The 19,425-nt window shown below is 40.7% G+C and overlaps 1 protein-coding gene across 3 annotated transcripts; it reads right to left on the bottom strand.

Moving 5' to 3' along the window:
* Positions 1–449: 449 nt before the first annotated feature.
* LOC122563555 (transcriptional regulator ZNF706) lies at positions 450–18,311 on the bottom strand. Of its 3 annotated transcripts, XM_043717426.2 has the most exons (5): positions 18,179–18,226; positions 16,930–16,996; positions 9,561–9,709; positions 8,464–8,583; positions 450–1,626 (listed from the first exon to the last, which is right to left on the bottom strand). In XM_043717426.2, exons 2-4 carry the CDS (start codon positions 16,940–16,942, stop codon positions 8,488–8,490), a joined length of 258 nt encoding a protein of 85 aa, XP_043573361.1. In that variant the 5' UTR covers positions 16,943–16,996; positions 18,179–18,226; the 3' UTR covers positions 450–1,626; positions 8,464–8,487. The 3 variants fall into 3 exon arrangements, with proteins under 3 accessions (XP_043573361.1, XP_043573363.1, XP_087832894.1); XM_043717428.2 differs by lacking the exon at positions 16,930–16,996 and having other exon boundaries at positions 18,179–18,311; XM_087976768.1 differs by lacking the exons at positions 16,930–16,996; positions 18,179–18,226 and adding an exon at positions 12,901–12,924.
* Positions 18,312–19,425: the final 1,114 nt, after the last annotated feature.

Raw genomic sequence — 19,425 nt, forward strand, 5'->3', positions numbered from 1 at the left:
AACATGGTAATGTTTGAATTTATATGCCTCAGTCAAAATAGCCTTTAAATAGAAGCTAAATCAAACAAAGTGATTCTTTTAATCAATTTCTTTGATGCATGACTCAAAAGGAACTATTTTATCCATCTAGAATTCTTTAACTGCACATCTTAAGACACAAATGACTATTTTACTTAAATTTACTTTCTTGCACTCAAACAAATATTTTCACTTGTCCATTGCGTATTTGTATAGGTAATTCCACTTCCATTCAAACCAAAGTATGTACAAGAAACTTAGTGTCAGACCACACCAAGAGGTTTACAGTACAAGTTCACTTTAATCTAGAAAAGTTATTCAAGATTAAAATCAAGTGCCACATTGCTGGAAACAATACATCATATTGGCAGGAATACTAGTCTCAGTTCAACACTAAGAATAACAAATGAGCCATTCTGTTTACAAGAAAATGTGCTTCTGATATTTATTAAAGAAATTACAATGAGCTCCAATAAATCACAATACTGTATGTGTATGACTATGCAAGATTGCTACAGAAAAACAGCTAAAGGATTAGGAGCAGAACTAGTTGAATATACAAGCTATTGCAATCTTAGCTATTGTGATTTTAAATAGGAAAGACTCAATTTAAGGATCGGTTTCACTATTTCTGAAAAACCCCTTCAAACTAAAATTTTAGACAAAAAAACCATTGACGAGTTAATTGACATGTCACATACCAACATGCCAGCTTTGCTGTAAGATGTTAATGCTACAATTGTAAGCTGCAAAGCAACAGTTAGAAAACAAAGCTCCAACACATTCATTTATTAGCATTTATGCATCAGGAGACAGTGGCTCTTCAACTGTTTGCTCCACATTAATGCATTTTAAACTCAGTGATGCCACAGTATGACTTGCAATAGAAAATGTATGGAGCTCAGCTAAAAACTTATTTTTCAGGCAATCAAGCACTTGAGAAAAGTGGTTATGAGTTTAAACTGTTCTGCAATTCTTGGAAATATCCACTTTTGAGAGAAAGACCCCATTGTCATTAGAAATCTTCATGTTTTGATATCGATTTTCAAGTTAAGATTGCAACAAGGGAACAAACTTTAATATTGCAATGACCCTTCTACAAAGAAGGTGCTGAACACAGGCCAAATGGATACATACCCTAATGTAGATGATCAGCCTGGTGTTTAGCAAGGTATTTTATTAGTGACAAGTACACTAACCTAACCAAATTCGTAAAAGCAACAACATTCACTGAGAGGTTCCCACAAAGTCAATTAATTGTAGATAGTTAAGATTACAGCTTTGCATTTGTCTCCAACAGTACAAGGATCACAATGATGCCAGTGCTTAATAACAGTGAATGGAAGAGAAGTAAATATTAGTACTGGTCTATCACTAGATTAGTACCACTTTCTCACCCAGCTCACTTGAAGTATTGGCAGCTTTGTAATTTCTGAACAAAAAAAAAATCTTCATTCCAATGCTCCCTTGCCCCCAAAACATGAAAGGAATAAACATCAACAGTTCAGTAGTAAGTAGAAAGGGAAAAGGTTGAAGAATCAAATATCCTTCATCTTTTCCAGGCCTTGTGTAATTGATTCAGTGCATCATGTCAGCAGAATTCCAAGTCTGAAAGTAATCACAAAAATGAAGTTAGAAAGCACAATAAAGCCAAAATCACATCTTGCACCAAATATGTATGAAACCTCACTAAGTTAGCCAACTGTTCATTTGATTATTCATTTAAAATTTCAGATTAATAACACTGAAATTTACTCAGCACTGTCACACTAGCCAAACAAGCTCAACTGAGCAGAGCTAAAATTTTTACCTGCTTCTAGATTAGAGTGGTGCAGGAAAAGCACAGCAGTTCAGGCAGCATCCGAGGAGTAGGAAAATCGACATTTCAGGCAAAAGCCCTTCATCAGGAATTGAGGCAGAGTGCCTGCAGGGTGGAGAGATAAATGAGAGGAGGGTAGGGGTGGCCCTCCTCTCATTTATCTCTCCACCCTGCAGGCACTCTGCCTCAATTCCTGATGAAGGGCTTTTGCCCGAAACGTCGATTTTCCTGCTCCTCGGATGCTGCCTGAACTGCGGTGCTTTTCCAGCACCACTTTAATCTAGACTCTGGTTTCCAGCATCTGCAGCCCTTGTTTTTACCATTTTGACCTGCTTGTCAGTTAGCAATACAAAAACACAGGCTGAGTTCAAGACTTAACAGATTATGGCAAGGCCCAAGGAAACAACTCATGAACCTTGAGATCATCGTTAAAGGATCTCTTAAAGGCAATTCACCCAATTCTCTTAAAACAACCCATATTTTCTAAAAAGTGATAAATTAGTTTTCTAAAATGATGAGAGTCAGAGTCATACAGCATAGAAATAGACTCTTTGGGCCAACTAGTCCACGCCAACTATGTTTGCAAACTGAACAAACCCCACCTGCCTGTGTTTGGTCCACATCCCTCCAGACTCTTCCCATTTGTGTACTTATCCAAACATCTTTTGAACATAGTAACTGCACCTACGACCACCACTTCCTCTGGTAGTTCATTCCACATACAGGTAGACAATCCTTTATCAGAAATCCTGAAATCCAAAAACCTCCAAAGTCCGAAGGTGTTTTTGTGAAGTTTTTCTCTCATTAATAAGGTTGTGTGCGCAAACAGTTAACCCAAGTCGACACCCACTCGATGCGAGTCACTCAGATGCGACATGGAGGCGTGGCTTAGCATCAGCAGGCCTAGATTCTCTCTCAAGGCCTGCTTTAGTGAGTCATGCTCCTCCGGTAAGATTTTTAAAAATTTCACCAAACTGTCACTTATTCTGAATTCCGAAAACCAGCTGGTGCCAAGCATTTCTGATAAAGGATTGAGCACCTGTACTAGCTACAATGTAAAATAGTTCCCCCTCATGTTTTGAATTCTTTCTCCTCACCTTAAATATAACTTGTTTTGAACCACCCCACCTGAGAGAAAAGACCACAATCTATGCCCATTGTGATTTTATAAACTTCTACATGGTCACCCTTTAACCTCCTATGCTCCAGTGAAGAGTGTACCAGCCTATCGACTCTATAACAAACTCAGCAACATTCTGGTAAATCTTTTCTGAGCCCTCGCCTGTTTAATAATATCCTTGCTATAACAGGGCAACCAGAACCACACAGTCCAGAAGAGACCTCACTAACATACTGTACAACCTCTACATGACTTCCCAACGCCTATACTCAAAGGCCTGAGCAACAAAGGCAAACATGCTAAACGCCTTTTAAACCACAGTCTTCCTGTGATGCAAATTTCAAAGAATTATGTACCCGAATCCCAGGTCTCTGTTCTACAACACTACCCAGGGCCCTACCATTGATTGTTTTAACAAAATGCCATACCTTGCATGGCTGAAGAGGAGAAGAAATGGGTTTGAAGAGGAGACAACGTTCAGTTACCAGGCTAAATTTGACTTTGTGGATAAGCTGGAATTTTTGGTCTGTGGAGGTGATAGGGGCTCTCTCGACCTCCATGTGCAGGGAGGTTCATGGCTTGATTTCCTCTGATCAAACCTCCCCAAAAAAGTCTCGTGATGCAGTTTAGTATCCCTACCTTGGAACAAACAGACATGGGTTGAAGTCCCATCTGCACCAGAGGCATGTAATAATATCTCTGAACAGGTTGATTAGGAAGTATTTTAAGATAAAGACAAAACTAATCAGTCTATCATTGGCACAGCTATTAAAAATATAGTGACTTGGCATAAACAAATTCATAGTAGAATAACCCAGCACAGTATGTTTGCTACCTCTCCCAATTTTCAAATAAATAGCGCCAAATCACAAACACTCTCATATCTATGGTAATGAGCCTCTCAAAAAGTACTTCCTCTTTGCTGAAGATTTTCACATTAAACAGCTTTAGGTTTCAAAATGATTCAGACAGCTGGCACATTGTAAACTGTCTTGTGCAGGTCCTTCCATTACAGTGAAGACAAATGCTAGAGGGAAGAGAGCTCTTCAAAAGGCGATTCCTTAAGGATGCATTAAAGTATATGTTATATGTAGAGTTTGAGTGAAATTAGGAGCTTTACCTACATCTGCAATGATATATGTTATGAATATATTCAGCATTTGAGAATGTATTGTGGTAGGTTTCACTGCAGGAGTTCAATTGTTAGAATGAGACAATCTCACTGAATCCTATCTCAAGATACAAGCACATTTCCTTTTGCAGTTCTCCTCATACTAGAATGGTCACATCCAGCATGCCCCAAAGTTGCATTTTTGGTCTCCAACTTATCCTGGTCTAGTTGGCATTATGTGCAAGCTTATTTATAAAGATGACACTTCATTCTGTAGCAAAGCTCTCCTTCTACACAGCATAAGTGTATCAGAGTCAATACAAAAACAAACTGCAGATGAGCCAGATAAATGAGTCTATTTTGAAGTACACATTTCAAAATCTTCAATTTTCTCTATGACTGTGTCATAAGCATGCAAGTACAACCAACTGCATTCAATTTTACATCCCAGCTTAGATAAGAATACAACAATTATAACATGCAATGCATTTTTCACCAAGGAGCAAGGCTATTCAATCCCAACACAATCTTTCATTTATCCTCCCCATCATAACTCAAAAATTGCAAATGCAGTCATTTCTCAATTGTACCTCTTAATTTCCATTACTAATCCCCATACTGAAGCCTGGAATTACCTGCTGCACTGACGCTGCTATTAAAATTAGTTGTTTAATGCCCAACTACAAAAGAATAACTGGTAAAGACAAATAAACGTGCAAACAGGATTACTATACAGTCGAGCTTGATTCAAGATTGCATGATTAATGATGCCAAGTCAATCTCAATGACAGAATATATCTGATATCAATAGAAGGTGCAAGGGTGTTTCAACAGAGTCTGGATTATTCAGAAGCTTGAAATATTTTACAAATAAACAAATTAGGGTAGTTTTTGGACAAAAAGATTGCATAGCCCCATTTTTGAGCTCTTCATTGACTAATTTTGCACAAGCTAAGGTAGCGATCTTGGTACTGCACTTGGGAATACGAATATGGAATATAGTTTAAATAGGTATCTCCTGGCTGACCGTGCATCACTCAGAAGCACTTAAGTAGCAGCACAGAAAAGAAATTACACTACATTTGGTTAGCTACTGCTCAACAGCTGGCTGGAACACTTGTCAGGGAGGACAGCTAATGTTTGGTGGCTAGAGGTGTTATTTAGGAACTTAAGTATTTCAAGTTATTTGATTAAAATGCTAATTTTTAGAAAGGTAATACTACAGTATTTTTAAAGTCTGCCACAGGTATCTGAATTTGCTGTTTATAATATCAGCTTGGTTATAAAATTCCTTAACTGTAGAATTCTTGGGATGTTGTTTAAGTGCAAAAAACTGATAACAAGGTTAAACAAAACATCAATCAGTTACTTGCAGTCTTCAGATTTAGAAATTTGGCTAAGTTGAATATAGGCATTTGCTTTTGGGAAAAATGTCAAAGATATGCCATCGCCCTTTGAGTGATTTGTTAGAGTTACCAGCCAGATGGAGTTAATAAAATGATGCAATTTTATTATAAAAGGAGGGGGGGGGCCTTGCTAATTAGAAATGGTATAACGGCTGCAGAAAGGCAGTTTGAGGGGGATCTGCCTTTGGAGATAGTATGGGCTGAAGTCAGAAATAGGAAAGGAGCAGTCACCTTGTTGGGTGTTTACTATAGCAGCAGAGATGTGGAGAAGCAGATTAGGAAACAGATTTTGGAAAGGTGCAGAAGCCACAGGGTAGTAGTCATGGGCAATTTCAACTTCCCAAATATTGATTGGAAGCTCTTTAGATCAAGTAGATTGGACGGGACAGTGTTTGTGCAGGGTGTCCAGAAAGCTTTTCTAACTCAGTATGTAGATTGTCTGACCAGAGGGGAGGCAATATTGGATTTGGTACTTGGTAACGAACCGGGACAAGTGATGGGCTTGTTAGTGGGTGAGCATTTTGGTGATGGTGACCACAATTCTGTGGCTTTCACCTTGGTTATGGAAAGAGATAGGTGCATGCAACAGTGCAGGTTTTACAATTGGGGGAAGGGTAAATACGATGCAGCAAGACACTATCTGAGCAGCCTAAATTGGGAGCATAGGCTGTCAGGGAAGGATGTCGTTGAAATGTGGAACTTTTTCAAGGAACAGATACGACATATCCTTGATATGTATGTACCTGTCAGGCAGGAAAGAGATGGTCATGTGAGGGAGCCTTGGTTGACAAGGGAGGTTGAATGTCTTGTAAGGAGGCTTACATAAGGTTGAGGAAACAAGGTTCAGACAGAGCAGTGGAGGAATACAGGATAGCCAGGAGGGAGCTAAAGAAAGGGATTAAGAGAGCTAAGAGGGCATGAAAAATCTTTGGCGGATAGGATCAAGGATAACCTTTTATGCGTATGTGAGAATCATGAGAATGACGAGAACGAGGGTAGGTCCGATCAAGGACAGTAGTGAGAGACTGTATTGAGTCAGAAGTGATAGGAGAGGTCTTGAATGAGTACTTTTCTTCAGTATTTACAAATGCGAGGGACCGTATTGTTGAAGAGGAGAGTATGAAACGTACTGGTAAGCTAGAGGAGATACTTGTTAGGAAGGAAGATGTGTTGGGCATTTTGAAAAATTTGAGGATAGACAAGTCCCCCGGGCCTGACGGGATATATCCTAGGATTATGTGGGAAGCAAGAAAGGAAATTGCAGAACTGTTGGCAATGATCTTTTTGTCTTCACTGTCAATGGGGGTGGTGCCAGGGGACTGGAGAGTGGCAAATGTTGTGCCCCTGTTCAAAAAAGAGAATAGGGATAACCCCAGGAATTACAGGCCAGTTAGTCTTACTTCAGTGGTAGGCAAAGTAATGGAAAGGGTACTGAGGGATAGGATTTGAGTACCTGGAAAGACACTGCTTGATTAGGGACAGCCAGCACAGATTTGAGGGGGGGTAGGTCTTGCCTTACAAGTCTTATTGAATTCTTTGAGGAGGTGACCAAGCATGTGGATGAGGGTAGAGCAGTGGATGTAGTGTACATGGATTTTAGTAAGACATTTGATAAGGTTCCCCATGGTAGGCTTTTGCAGAAAGTCAGGAAGCATGGGATAGTGGGAAGTTTGGCCAGTTGGATAGAGAACTGGCTAACCAGTCGAAGTCAGAGAGTAGTGGTAGATGGTAATATTCAGCCTGGAGCCCAGTTACAAGTGGAGTCCCGCAGGGATCAGTTCTGGGTCCTCTGCTGTTTGTAATTTTTATTAATGACTTGGAAGAGGGAGTTGAAGGGTGGGTCAGTAAATTTGCAGACGATACGAAGATTGGAGGAGTTGTGGATAGTGAGGAGGGCTGTTGTCGGTTGCAAAGGGACTTAGATATGATGCAGAGCTGGGCTGAGGAGGGGCAAATGGAGTTCAACACTGTCAAGTGTGAGGTTGTCCATTTTGGAAGGACAAATACAGGGTTAACGGTAGGGTTCTTAGTAAGGTGGAGGAGCAGAGGGATCTTGGGGTCTATGTTCATAGATCTTTGAAAGTTGCCACTCAGGTGAATAGAGCTTGTAAGAAGGCCTATGGTGTATTAGCATTCATTAGCAGAGGGATTGAATTCAAGAGTCGTGAGGTGATGTTGCAGCTGTGTAGGACCTTGGTAAGGCGACATTTGGAGTACTGTGTGCAGTTCTGGTTGCCTCATTTTAGGAAAGATGTGGAAGCTTTGGAGAGGGTGAAGAGGAGATTTACCAGGATGTTGCCTGGAATGGAGAATAGGTCGTACGAGGATAGGTTGAGAGTGCCAGGCCTTTTCTCATTGGAACGGCGAAGGATGAGGGGTGACTTGATAGAGGTTTATAAGATGATCAGGGGAATAGATAGAGTAGACAGTCAGAGACTTTTTCCCCGGGTACAACAGTGTTACAAGGGGACATAAATTCAAGGTGAAGGGTGGAAGGTATAGGGGAGATGTCAGGGGTAGGTTCTTTACCCAGAGTGTGGTGGGGGCATGGAATGCGCTGCCTGTGGGAGTGGCAGAGTCAGAATCATTGGTGACCTTTAAGCGGCAATTGGATAGGTACATGGATAGGTGCTTAAGCTAGGACAAACGTTCAGCACAACATCGTGAGCCGAAGGGCCTGTTCTGTGCTGTATTTTTCTATCTATTAAAACAATAAAACGTAGATTGAAAAGTTACAGAACATTTTAGCTACTGGTGCTTGGTCCTTTGTTTATATTTAACTCGTTTCTAACTTAAAATTAAAACTTCAAGCATCAAATTAAGCAGCCAAAACTGACAGTCACAATTCTCAAGTACTTGCAATAAATCCACAAACAACTGTCTGCACAAGTTATTGAAAAAAATTCAGCTCAGCCGTTCTGAATTTAAAAGCTGCATAGAGATATTTTCTTTACTTTCTGGTTACTTAACAATAAACAAAGTTTCTCACCCATATCCAAGTCTTATTTTCTTTTTAAGCCTGTACATCAACTAATTCAGGAGGCAAAGGAGATTTCGGGTGTTTACTCTCAAAATGTTGTTTGAAAGTTTTAGGATCTGGCATCTGTGTCTGAAAAGAAAAAAAAACAGTAGGGATAAGTATGTGATAAATAAGTAAATAACCAATACTAAATGTAGGTTTGCTCACCAAGCTGGAAGGAACCTTCCAACTCAGCAAACAAACCTACATCCAGAACCTCAACCTAAGGCACAAATATTCTCAAAACTCGCTAACCAATGCTAAAATTCAGTACCTAGTGGCTTCAAATCAAAAAGGAAAAGCTAGGTAGTAAGAATTTCAGAATGGCTGTCAGCATTACTCAAATATAAATTAAAACATTGAGCAGTCTGGATTGAATCCCTAGCCTGTTTCAAAAGTTATCTGATCTGAGTCAAGGTTGAAGCATATTTGGGTTCCATCTAAGTGCTGGAGTTAAAGTAAACACCCAGTGTTGAAGTCACAAGGGTCCTCATTTTATCCACAAACTTTTCAAGTCATGTACTCAAAAAGGAACAATTTCACAGTTGCGGTCAGTCAAGTCTCTCTTCCCACGTGTAAGCATGACCAGTCTGTGTTTTGTGCAAGAAATCAAACTGTCTGGCTGGTTACATAACCTCAAGAAGCACAAGTACAAATCCACCCTTCAATGATATTCATACCATCAGCTTTCAGGAACAAAATGTTTGGCTGCTCTCCCTCTGAAGCAGCCATGGCATAAACAACGTACAAAGCCTGACTGAATCCATACTAAGTTAAGCAATCACTTAAGATATATGATTGTAGGAGTAAAATTTTAATTAGCATCTCATTGGTAAAAATCTACTGTTAACATTAATAAAAATGCCAGCAAATTGGCAACTCATGAAACAACCTAGGTTGCTGCAAGTTAAGAAAATAATCTGCAGGATTGATCTGGAAACTTTGCAAATTTTTAAAACCATGATTTAGAACAATTTGAATTCAACAGCTCATAGAATTTGATCTAAACATGACAGGTATTCTAACACTATGTTGCGACCATATTGCTCTGAAGACTATTCCTTTACCTTGCAGACAGGGCAGGTGTGCACAAGTGCTGCTTTTGCTGCTGCTTTTTGATCAGATCCCCCCTTTTTCTTTTCAGCTTGCCTCTTGGCATTCTTCTGCTGAGCTTGTATCTTCTGCTGCCCACGAGCCATGATAACAGCCAGGAAAACTAGCAAAAAAAAAGGCAAGTTTTAGTTACTCTCCTTGATGGAGAGGAGTCACAAGTGATACAAAACTAAGTCGTCATACTAAAGCAAACAATCCAAATGAAGAGAGTCTAATAAATTTATGATTTAACAAAAATGACCTTTAGATATCCCATCAAAATTTAAAACAATGCAGTCCCAGCCAATTGGGAAAGAAACTAAAAGGGTGCAAATCAATACAGCAAGGAAACAATGCACTGAATAGAGCTACTCCACAAGTTATTTCAAACTTGAAAGTAAAAAATATAGTGCATACTGCATAACAATTAAAGTCATGTATATAAATAACTAGTAAATTAACTATGGCATTGCCAGTCATCAAAAGTTGCGTGGAGAGGCACTGACCTTTACTAAATTTTCAAATAATAGAATCCTTCCAGCAAAAACAGGCCATTCAGCCGATTGAGTCCATACCAATACTGGACTGTGGGAAGAAGCCAGATCACCTGGAGGGTAGCACAGTCAAACCCATCTCCCTGGCACTGCAATGCAGCAGTGCTAACCAGTGAGCCACCTTGCTGCCTGATAATCAGCTTGCTATTATACCATTCACATGGGTGTCAGTGTGCATGTGAAAGCTAACTTATCTTCAGGTGGCATGTAGATAAGAAACAAAAGGTTCAAAGATAAATTAAGGGATACCAGAGGTAACTGCAGGAAGTGTGGAATAAGCAATTCTCTGGTTATTATACAAATATGAATGGGAAAATTATGCACTACTCAATTATGCAACATTGGAGGGGCACTGAACGATTGTGTTGGGAAGACACTTTAGAAACTTAATTTTAAGAGGCTATTCAAGCCTGCTCTGCCATTCAATACAATCATGGCTAACCACCCAACTCAAACCTGTTCCTGCTTTCTCCCCCCCATACCCTTTAATTCTAAGAACAATATCTAACTTTCCTGAAAACATTCAATGTTCTGGCCTCAACTGCTTTATGCACAGAACTCCATAGATTTGACATTCTCAGGTGAAGAAACTTCTCATCTCAGCCCTAAATGGCCTGGCTCAACCTCAAACTGTGATCCCTGGTCTGGACTTCCTAGACATTTTCTTTAAAGTCTATGAGGATCAACAACAGGGAGCTGTTTGGGCACAGTGGATTGAAAAGGTTTTTGAAGAGATGTAGCTTATGCCAGCTGTGCTCATCAGTAATTACTGAAGTTAAAAGTTTATGTGCATTTTTAGCCACCTGTTGTTTTGATAGTCACCTTGAAAAGTGAATAAATAAAACAGAGCTGCAAAATTTGTCTTAAAATAAATTCCACATTATCACTGTAGAGTTGTATTGTCTCACCTGTGATTGTGTTTGAGACGAACGGAATTAAAATAAACTTTGCAGTAACTTAGATAACTTTGATTAGAAGACTGGATTTACTGAAGTAACCAGATGAATGTCTGCTTTATTTTGGATAACCGTAATAAGGCAAAACAAGCTTAACATTTTGATCATAGAACATTTACATTTGGTACATTCCAGTGTGGTACGGTTAATTATTAGCATATTCCTCCTGAGTTAAAACAGACAGTCAACCTTGCAAATTAAAAATATTAAGGGATAGTTTGCTTCAGTCATATTAGATGTCATTTGGAGGTGTAGTAGACAGCGAAGAAAGTTACCTCAGTACAATGGGATGTTGATTAGATGGGCCAACAGGCTAAGGAGTGATAGATAGATGGAGTTTAATTTAGATAAAAGCAAGGTGCTGCATTTTGAAAAATCAAATCAGAGCAGGACTTATACCCTTAATGGTAAGGCCCTGGGGAGAGTTACTAAACAAAGACCTTGGAGTGCAGGTTCATAATTTCTTGAAAGTAGAGTCATAGGCAGATGGGATAATGAAGGTGTTTGGTATGATTAGAATCCCTAGGAGATTAGAAACCCAACAGAAACAGGCCCTTTGGCCCAAAAAGTCCACACTGACTCTCCAAACAGCAACCCACCCAGACCTATTCCCTGACCCTGTATTTACCTGACTAATGCACCCAACCTACACATCTCCAAACATCATGGGCAATTTAGCATGGCCAATTCACAACCTGCACATTTGGATTGTGGGAGGAAACCCATGCAGACACAGGGAGAAATGTGCAAACTCCACACAGTCAGTCACCCATGGTTGGAATTGAACATGGGTCCTGGGTGCTGAGAGGCAGCAGTGTTAACCACCGAGCCCCCTTTCCTTTTTGGTCAGACCACTGAATACAGGAGTTGGGAGGTCATGTTGTAGCTGTACAGGACATTGGTTAGACCACTTTTGGAATATTGCATGCAGTTCTGGTCTCCTTCCTATCGGAAGGATGTTGTGAAACTTGAAAGGGTTCAGAAAAGATTTACAAAGGATGTTGCCAGGGTTGGAGGATTTGAGCTATAGGAAGTGGCTGAATAGGCTGGAGCTGCTTTCCCTGGAGTGTCAGAGGCTGAAGGGTGACCTTATAGAGGTTTATAAAATCATGAGAAGCATGAATAGGATAAATAGACAAGGCCTTAAGTGATAAGTGGCCTAGGTTTATAATACACCTTTCTATTCCAAAATAATCCTTAATATACTGAGGTTTTAAGTAAGTTAGCAGTAACCTTGGTGTGATGATACATAGCTATTTTTAACTTCCAACTTTAAAACACTAAGGCCAAAAACAATTTGCCTTAGTTTTGTGCATACAAATCCACAGCAGGTTTACATGCACACTTTCCAATATCTTATTATACAAAATTGGAAAAGGGGCTGTTCAGAAGGGACCAGACTCAAGCTGTCAAAAACAAATGGGCTGCACGGTGGCACAGTGGTTAGCACTGCTGCCTCACAGCGCCTGAGACCCGGCGACTGACTGTGTGGAGTTTGCACGTTCTCCCCGTGTCTGCGTGGGTTTCCTCTGGGTGCTCCGGTTTCCTCCCACAGTCCAAAGATGTGCAGGTCAGGTGAATTGGCCATGCTAAATTGCCCGTAGTGTTAGGTAAGGGGTAAATGTAGGGGCATGGGTGGGTTGCGCTTCGGCGGGACGGTGTGGACTTGTTGAGCCGAAGGGCCTGTTTCCACGCTGTAATGTAATCTAATCTAAATGGATACAAGTAGTTAAGTCTTTTTCATGTCAACAATTTGATAAAGTATTCATTACAATGAGTGATAGTGATTGATTACTCAAACTCACCAGTGAACAGGAAGATATATTTTAAAGTAGTCACAAAACCCTACAAAAAAGATCACAAAATTATTGTACCAAACCCATTGGAAAATGGATTTCACTGACAACCTACTGATTCAAAATCCATTAATTCTGTTGAGAAAAATCAAGCTACTGATTTTCTCAATCACACCCTCAGCTTCATCTTCGACGTCATCTATCAAAACCTTTACTCTCCTCATCCTGAATGTCCTCCTGATCAGGTGTACATTAACACGTGCATCAAGTTCATAAGACAGACTTAAATGGAAGTGGAGCACAACTGGACCGGCCATTTGCAGTAGGAATTCAAACATTTGTCAAACCTTATGGACTTTGGCTGGTCTCAAATTCAGTGACAACAACACACAATGTTACCCTTCTTGCAAAGGCCCAACCCCCACTAATCATCTTTCTGCGTCTCCAATCAACTATTTTCAAATTGAGATTGCTTGAGACCAACCTCCTATTCCTCAAACACAAGAGGCTTGAGTGGATATCAGAAGTGCAGGGGAAAACACAAGAAATTAGGAGATCAAAGAGCGACCATGAAAAGGCTTTGCCAAAGATTAAGGGAACTCCAAAATATTAAGCAAGTATGTCTAGAAGAAGTTACTCAGGGAAGGAATAAAGGCAATTAGGGACCAAGGAAAAAATCTCTGCATGGAGACAGAGGACATTGGTAGGTTGCTAAACGAGTACTTCATCCCATTGAAGGATGTAGGTTCAGTAAGAAGCGCTTGAGCAGTTTGACATAGGGAGAGAAAAGGTATTGAAATATGGACAGGCTCAAAAATAGACAACCCGCCAAGTCTGGATGAATTGTATCTCAAGCTGCTTTGGGAGATGAGGGAGGAAGTTACAGGGGCTCTGACCCAAATGTTTAATTCCCCTCCGGCAAGAGGGGAAGGGTCAGAAGACTGGAAGACAGCTAACGCGGTTCCACTTCAATAAAAGTAGAGATAAACGAGGGAATTACAGATCAGTGACGTAAGTGGTTGGGAAACTACTGGGAAATATTTTGTAGCAGAGAATTATCCTCCAGTTTGGACAGACAGGATTTGGTCAGGGGTAGCCAGCATGGTTGTCAGAGGAAGGTCGTGTCTAACAAACTGAATTGAATTTCGTGAGGTGAGCAGGTTTGTAGGTGAGGGTAGTACAATTCATGTAGTTTATGTAAAATTCAACAAAGCCTTTAACAAGGTCCCTCTTTTAATTAAGGTGGTAAATCCAGGACAAAAAAAAACTTGGATCCAAAACTGGTCTAGTGGTAGGAAACAGAGGGTGATGCTTGCATGACTGGAAGCCAGTGTCAGTGTTGTGCCCTTTGTTGCTCATGATAGATGTAAGTGATGTAGAAGAAAACATCTTACACGTCGGGGTTGGGAATGGATGGTCGCGTGTGCTTGAGAGAGAAAGTTTGGAGATTACAAAGTGATTATAGTGAGGAAGGTGGTTTTGTTACACAGGATATAGTTGAACTGGTCAGATGGAACTTAAATCCTGAAGTGAGAAGTAATTCATTTCAGTAGTATCAAGAGACTACTCAAATGAGGTCAGTGGAAAGTGCAGAGAAACAAGAACCTTGACAGATTTGTCCACAGATCACTGAAGGTAGCAAGACATGTTGATAGGGTGGTTAAAAAGACATGCATGACACTTGCTTTTATCAGTCATGGCACAGATTATAAGAGCTGGGAGATAATGCTGGAGTTGTAAAGGACTGGTCTCGAGTACTGTGTGCAATTCTGGTCACTGTGGTTAAAAGAAAAGGGGGTGCAGAGGAGATTCACCAGGACATTGCCTGGAATGGAACAGTTTAGCTACAAAGAGAAGCTGGACGGGTGTGATTTGTTTGCTTTAGAGCAGCAAAGGCTGACAGGGGACCTGAATGTGGTGCTCAAGATGGAGGGGCATCAGCTGGATAGAAAGCAGGTGCTCCCCTTAGTTGAAGGGTTGATAACAGGGAGCATAATTTTAAGAAAGGCAGGCAGCAAGTTGAGGGAATTGGAGAGAAGTTCTTTTCACTGAGGGTAGTGGGAATCTGGAATGCAGGTAGCTGAGTTTGGAAGCCCCAACCTTTAAAAAGTACTTGGAAAAGCACTTGAACTGTCAGAAGATTCGAGGCTGAGTGTTGGAAAGTGGAATAGCATATGTTTAGAATAGTTTTGGCCCACTGAGAATGCAGACACCAAAGAGCCTCTTGTATAATTTTATTTGCCACCAAAATACTAACCATCAATGCTAATCGCCCAATCCTTCAAATATATAATTTTACTCTTAAAAAACACCAAACCCAGACTCCTTCCATTCTTGCACATTATTGCTGCATCATCCATTTCTCTCTAATAGAAGACTATACTTTTTCACCCCACCTTACAAGTCATAGTTGACCACATCATCCATCTCCAAGAACAAGCACCTGGTTGGATGTGACTATATTCATCTGGTTCCATTCTTATCTATTAATCGGTCTCTCGAGAATCAACTCTTAAGAGCTTCCCTACTCCTCTTGCCTCTCAAGGATCTACTCTTGGTCACCTCCATACTGCCCCTCACCCACATCATCCAAGATGGAATTATTTACATTTTCTAAGTACATTCAGCTCTGCTTATCACCTCTACTTGTCTCATAAGAAGGATAAAATTTTTTGACCAAATATTGGGATTCCATACATTCACACTATGGGAATATTACAAATAAAACTCAACACCAGCTCAATTCCTCTCCTTGAGAAATATGAAAACTGAGCCTCAGAATTCACTGTCTTGAGCTTCCAACTACATATTCACACCATAAAGTGGATGGCCAGCTTGCAATGCAGGGCAATGTCAACATCTGTGGATTCAATTCTGCAGTGGTTGTGTGTATCAAGAAGCACTCTTTCTCAACCACTAAGGCATGGTACCCCTCAGATTAAACCGCCACCAGTCCTCTCTGAGACCAGTTCTCAGCTGTGGGAGGTAACTATTTTTATTTATATCATCCAGACTGCCAACTTCTAATTCATAATTCATTCAGTTCTACTCCTGTCTGGGATCATTTGCTGTTGAAACCCCAAGTCAATAGCCATGACTATTCCACAAACACCTGCTCTGCCTTCCATATTCTACCTGCTAAACAACTTCCTAAACACTGCAGTCATTGTCCTAACACTCATTCCTGCCTTGTTCACTTGCATGTTAAAAACAACCCAGGTTACAATTCTCATCTTAATTTCCAAATTCCTTTCACAGCCCTGCTCAATCCCCTTCAAACACCAGAGACCTGTCCTCCGATTCAAGTCTCTTGAATATACCAGAATTTATTCACAAGTGCCAGCTGTACTTTCAGCTGCCTTGTTCCCAAGATCTGGAATTGCCTTCCTCAATTTTTCTCTCTTCTCCTTAAAGGCAGCTCTTAAGATCAAGCTCTTTAACCATGCTTCTGGTCAACTGTTCTAAACTGTTTCTTTCTAAAGCTTGCATAACACTCCTATGAAGTACTTTGGGATGCTATATCAAATTATAGGCATAATAAAATTTACGTAAACTTAGTGACAAAGGATTATTAGAATCTATGTTGAAATAGTAAAAAGAATTAAAATACATGCTCATTTAGAGAAAAAAGCAGACAAGATGGACCTGTTTACAACCTGGAACATGCTTGACTTTAAACACCATGAGCATTTTAATATTTTTATGACCACTCAAAGAAACATCACTATTTCAAATATTATGATACTATTTTGTAATTTCCAGCTGGCTGTAGCACATTTCTTTATCTGGCAATATCCTTGATAAAATTTATAAGGGACAATGTCTTCTTCGGTTGAAAGGAATAGCATATAAAGCACAGATATGGGCAAAGAAATTCTGACAAGACATTAAATGCAATTCAGTGGTAGTACACTCACTTCCAAATCTAAGGGCTCACATCTCATTCTAAAGATGAGAACATAAACTAAAGTGTTGGAATTTATGATCCCACAGCACCACATTAAGCAAACCCTTACAGTGCCCCAGCCAACTATTTACCTTGAGTCAACATCTAGGTAAGTAACCTGCTCAGTCATTTCACTGCTGTCAACGTAAGCTTTCTGACCTGAATAAACATATTACAAGTGATTTTAAAACTCCTTTAGGACTTAAGCTCATGAAAAGCAGTCACTATCTCAATCACATCCTTCACTACTGATCAGGCAATTCATATAATTTGAAACAGGAATATGAAATGTTAATAGCAATAATATTACAGCAGTAGAGAGTTTGGCTAAGATATCTGGAAGACAATATTCACTTCAAAGCACAATATCGCAAAGGTTACATTCTCTCATAGTTGACGCAAACTGATTCAAACTGGGATAAAGGGGATTAAATTATAAACAAACCATACAAACTAGGTTTGCATTCCCTTTATGTAGAAAACAAGAGGCAATCCCATTTAGATGTTTACAGCAATAAGTTGATAGGATAGGTAAGAAACATTGAGACAGCCCATAACAGTCAATTGCTAATAAGTATTAGGCTAATAATAGTAAGCCTAAGTAAGCACTTAACTAGAGAAACTGTTAGAAATGCTGACCTTTCAGCCTCGAAATAAAGACCGATCGAAAATGTCAAAATAGATGAAGCAGGCAGAGGTAAAGGATACAAATACAACATATAACAATGAAGCTTAAATACAGGTTGACCGTGACCTCAGTGGTGTAACAAGCTTGACGGGCTGAACAGTCTTCACTCATTTAAGCGACGAGTTCAAACTACATGAAGCTTCATCTCGCACTCAGTACAGAGGTTGAGAGCGGAGGGCACATAGCGCTGCGGCGAATATTGTAACGGAGCCGCTGACATCTACGCTGAACAATCTGGGTTAGTTGCCTGCTTTCCCCCCCCCCTCCCTCCCCCCTCTGCCAGCTTTCAAGCTTGTACATATCGGCCAGAAACCGAACAAAAGATAAACCCTTCTGCAACACCTCACTACATGGTCCAGACACCAAGGATCCCAACGGGAGGGGAACAAATCCTATCCGCTACCAGTGGAGGGCCTCAATATGAAGTGAAGGCCTTCCCGGTGCCTGCCGGCCGCCGTTAATAAGGAAACCACCGGGGAAAAGGGGGGGGGTCGTGCGGCCTACAGGCACCTCTCCGGCGGTCAGAAGCTGCGCAACAGTGGAGATTGGAACGAGGTCAGGAGCTGAGGGAGGGGAAGGCGGCGAACGGCAGGACCGTTCCATTCCCGAAGAAGACTCCGGAGAAAGACTCGGAATTGGCTCGAGGAGCTCACCCGGCGCGCCCGGACCGAGGAAGCGGAATAACGAGCGCGATCTGCGATGGCGGCGACGGCCTCCTCCTCCTCGTCGGCGGCTGTGTTACGTCAGCGGAAGTGACGTTGCGCTGGATCGGGGTGGGGCCTGGAGCCGATGGAATCACGTGACCCGTGACCCCTGCAGTAACAAACACGTTGCAACTTGGGGTTGCAGCTTTGGTTGTTTTCAGTGTCTGAGCTGAGGTGTCCCTTGTTTTTACACTGAAACAACCTAAATTATGTCGGGACTGTGACTTGAAAAAAGTTCTGGGATTTACAAGTTAATTTGCATCCTAATGCGAAATTAAAAATCACACAACGCTAGGTTATAAGACCAACAGGTTTACTTGAAAGTAGAAGCTTTCCGAGCGCTGCTCTTTCGTCAGAGAGCTAGCGGAACAGGATCATAGGACACAATTTATAGTAAAATATCAAAGTGTCGTACAACTGATGCAATGTATTGAACAAACCTAGATTGCTATTAAGTCTTTAATGACTTAGAATTAACAGCAATCTAGGTTTGTTCAATACATCACATAGTTGTAAGAAACGTTGATCTTTTACTATAATTCAGTGTATTATGATCCTGCCCCAATCGCTAGCTGAAGAGCAGCGCTCCAAAAGCTTGTGACTTCAAATAAACCTGTTGGACTATAACCTGATGTTGTTGATTTACAACTTTGTCCACCAGCACCTCCACATCATGGCTGATTTTAGTGCTTAAAAATGTGTTGCTGGAAAAGCGCAGCAGGTCAGGCAGCATCAAAGGAGCAGGAGAATCAACGTTTCAGGCATAAGCCCTTTTTCAGCTCTGATCTCCAGCATCTGCAGTCCTCACTTTCTCCTAGTTGATTTTAGTGCTTTTTCAATGTTATTGCGCTCACTATGATAATGCAACTACCTCCTCAGAGGTTTTGAGTTGACAAAGAATACTATTCTCTTGAAACAGATGAAGCTGCATTCGTTTTTAAATAGTATTTGCTATGGATTTATTTTTTGAAACTCATGCACATGCCACACCATGAGATTCAATCGAATGAAAAAAAAAGGACCATGGATTCTGGAAATGTGAAACGAAAGCACAAATTGCTGGAGGAACCCAGCAAGTCTGGCAACATCTATGCAGAGAAAGCATAGTTAACATTACAACTCCAGTGACCGTTCTTTAGAACTACTAACTCTGCACAGATGCTGCCAGACATGCTGTGATTCTCCAGCACTTTCTG

The sequence above is a fragment of the Chiloscyllium plagiosum genome, unplaced genomic scaffold (assembly GCF_037043375.1).
Source record: "Chiloscyllium plagiosum isolate Xiang-an unplaced genomic scaffold, Cpla_swu_hap1 HiC_scaffold_30, whole genome shotgun sequence".
Taxonomy (NCBI): domain Eukaryota; kingdom Metazoa; phylum Chordata; class Chondrichthyes; order Orectolobiformes; family Hemiscylliidae; genus Chiloscyllium; species Chiloscyllium plagiosum.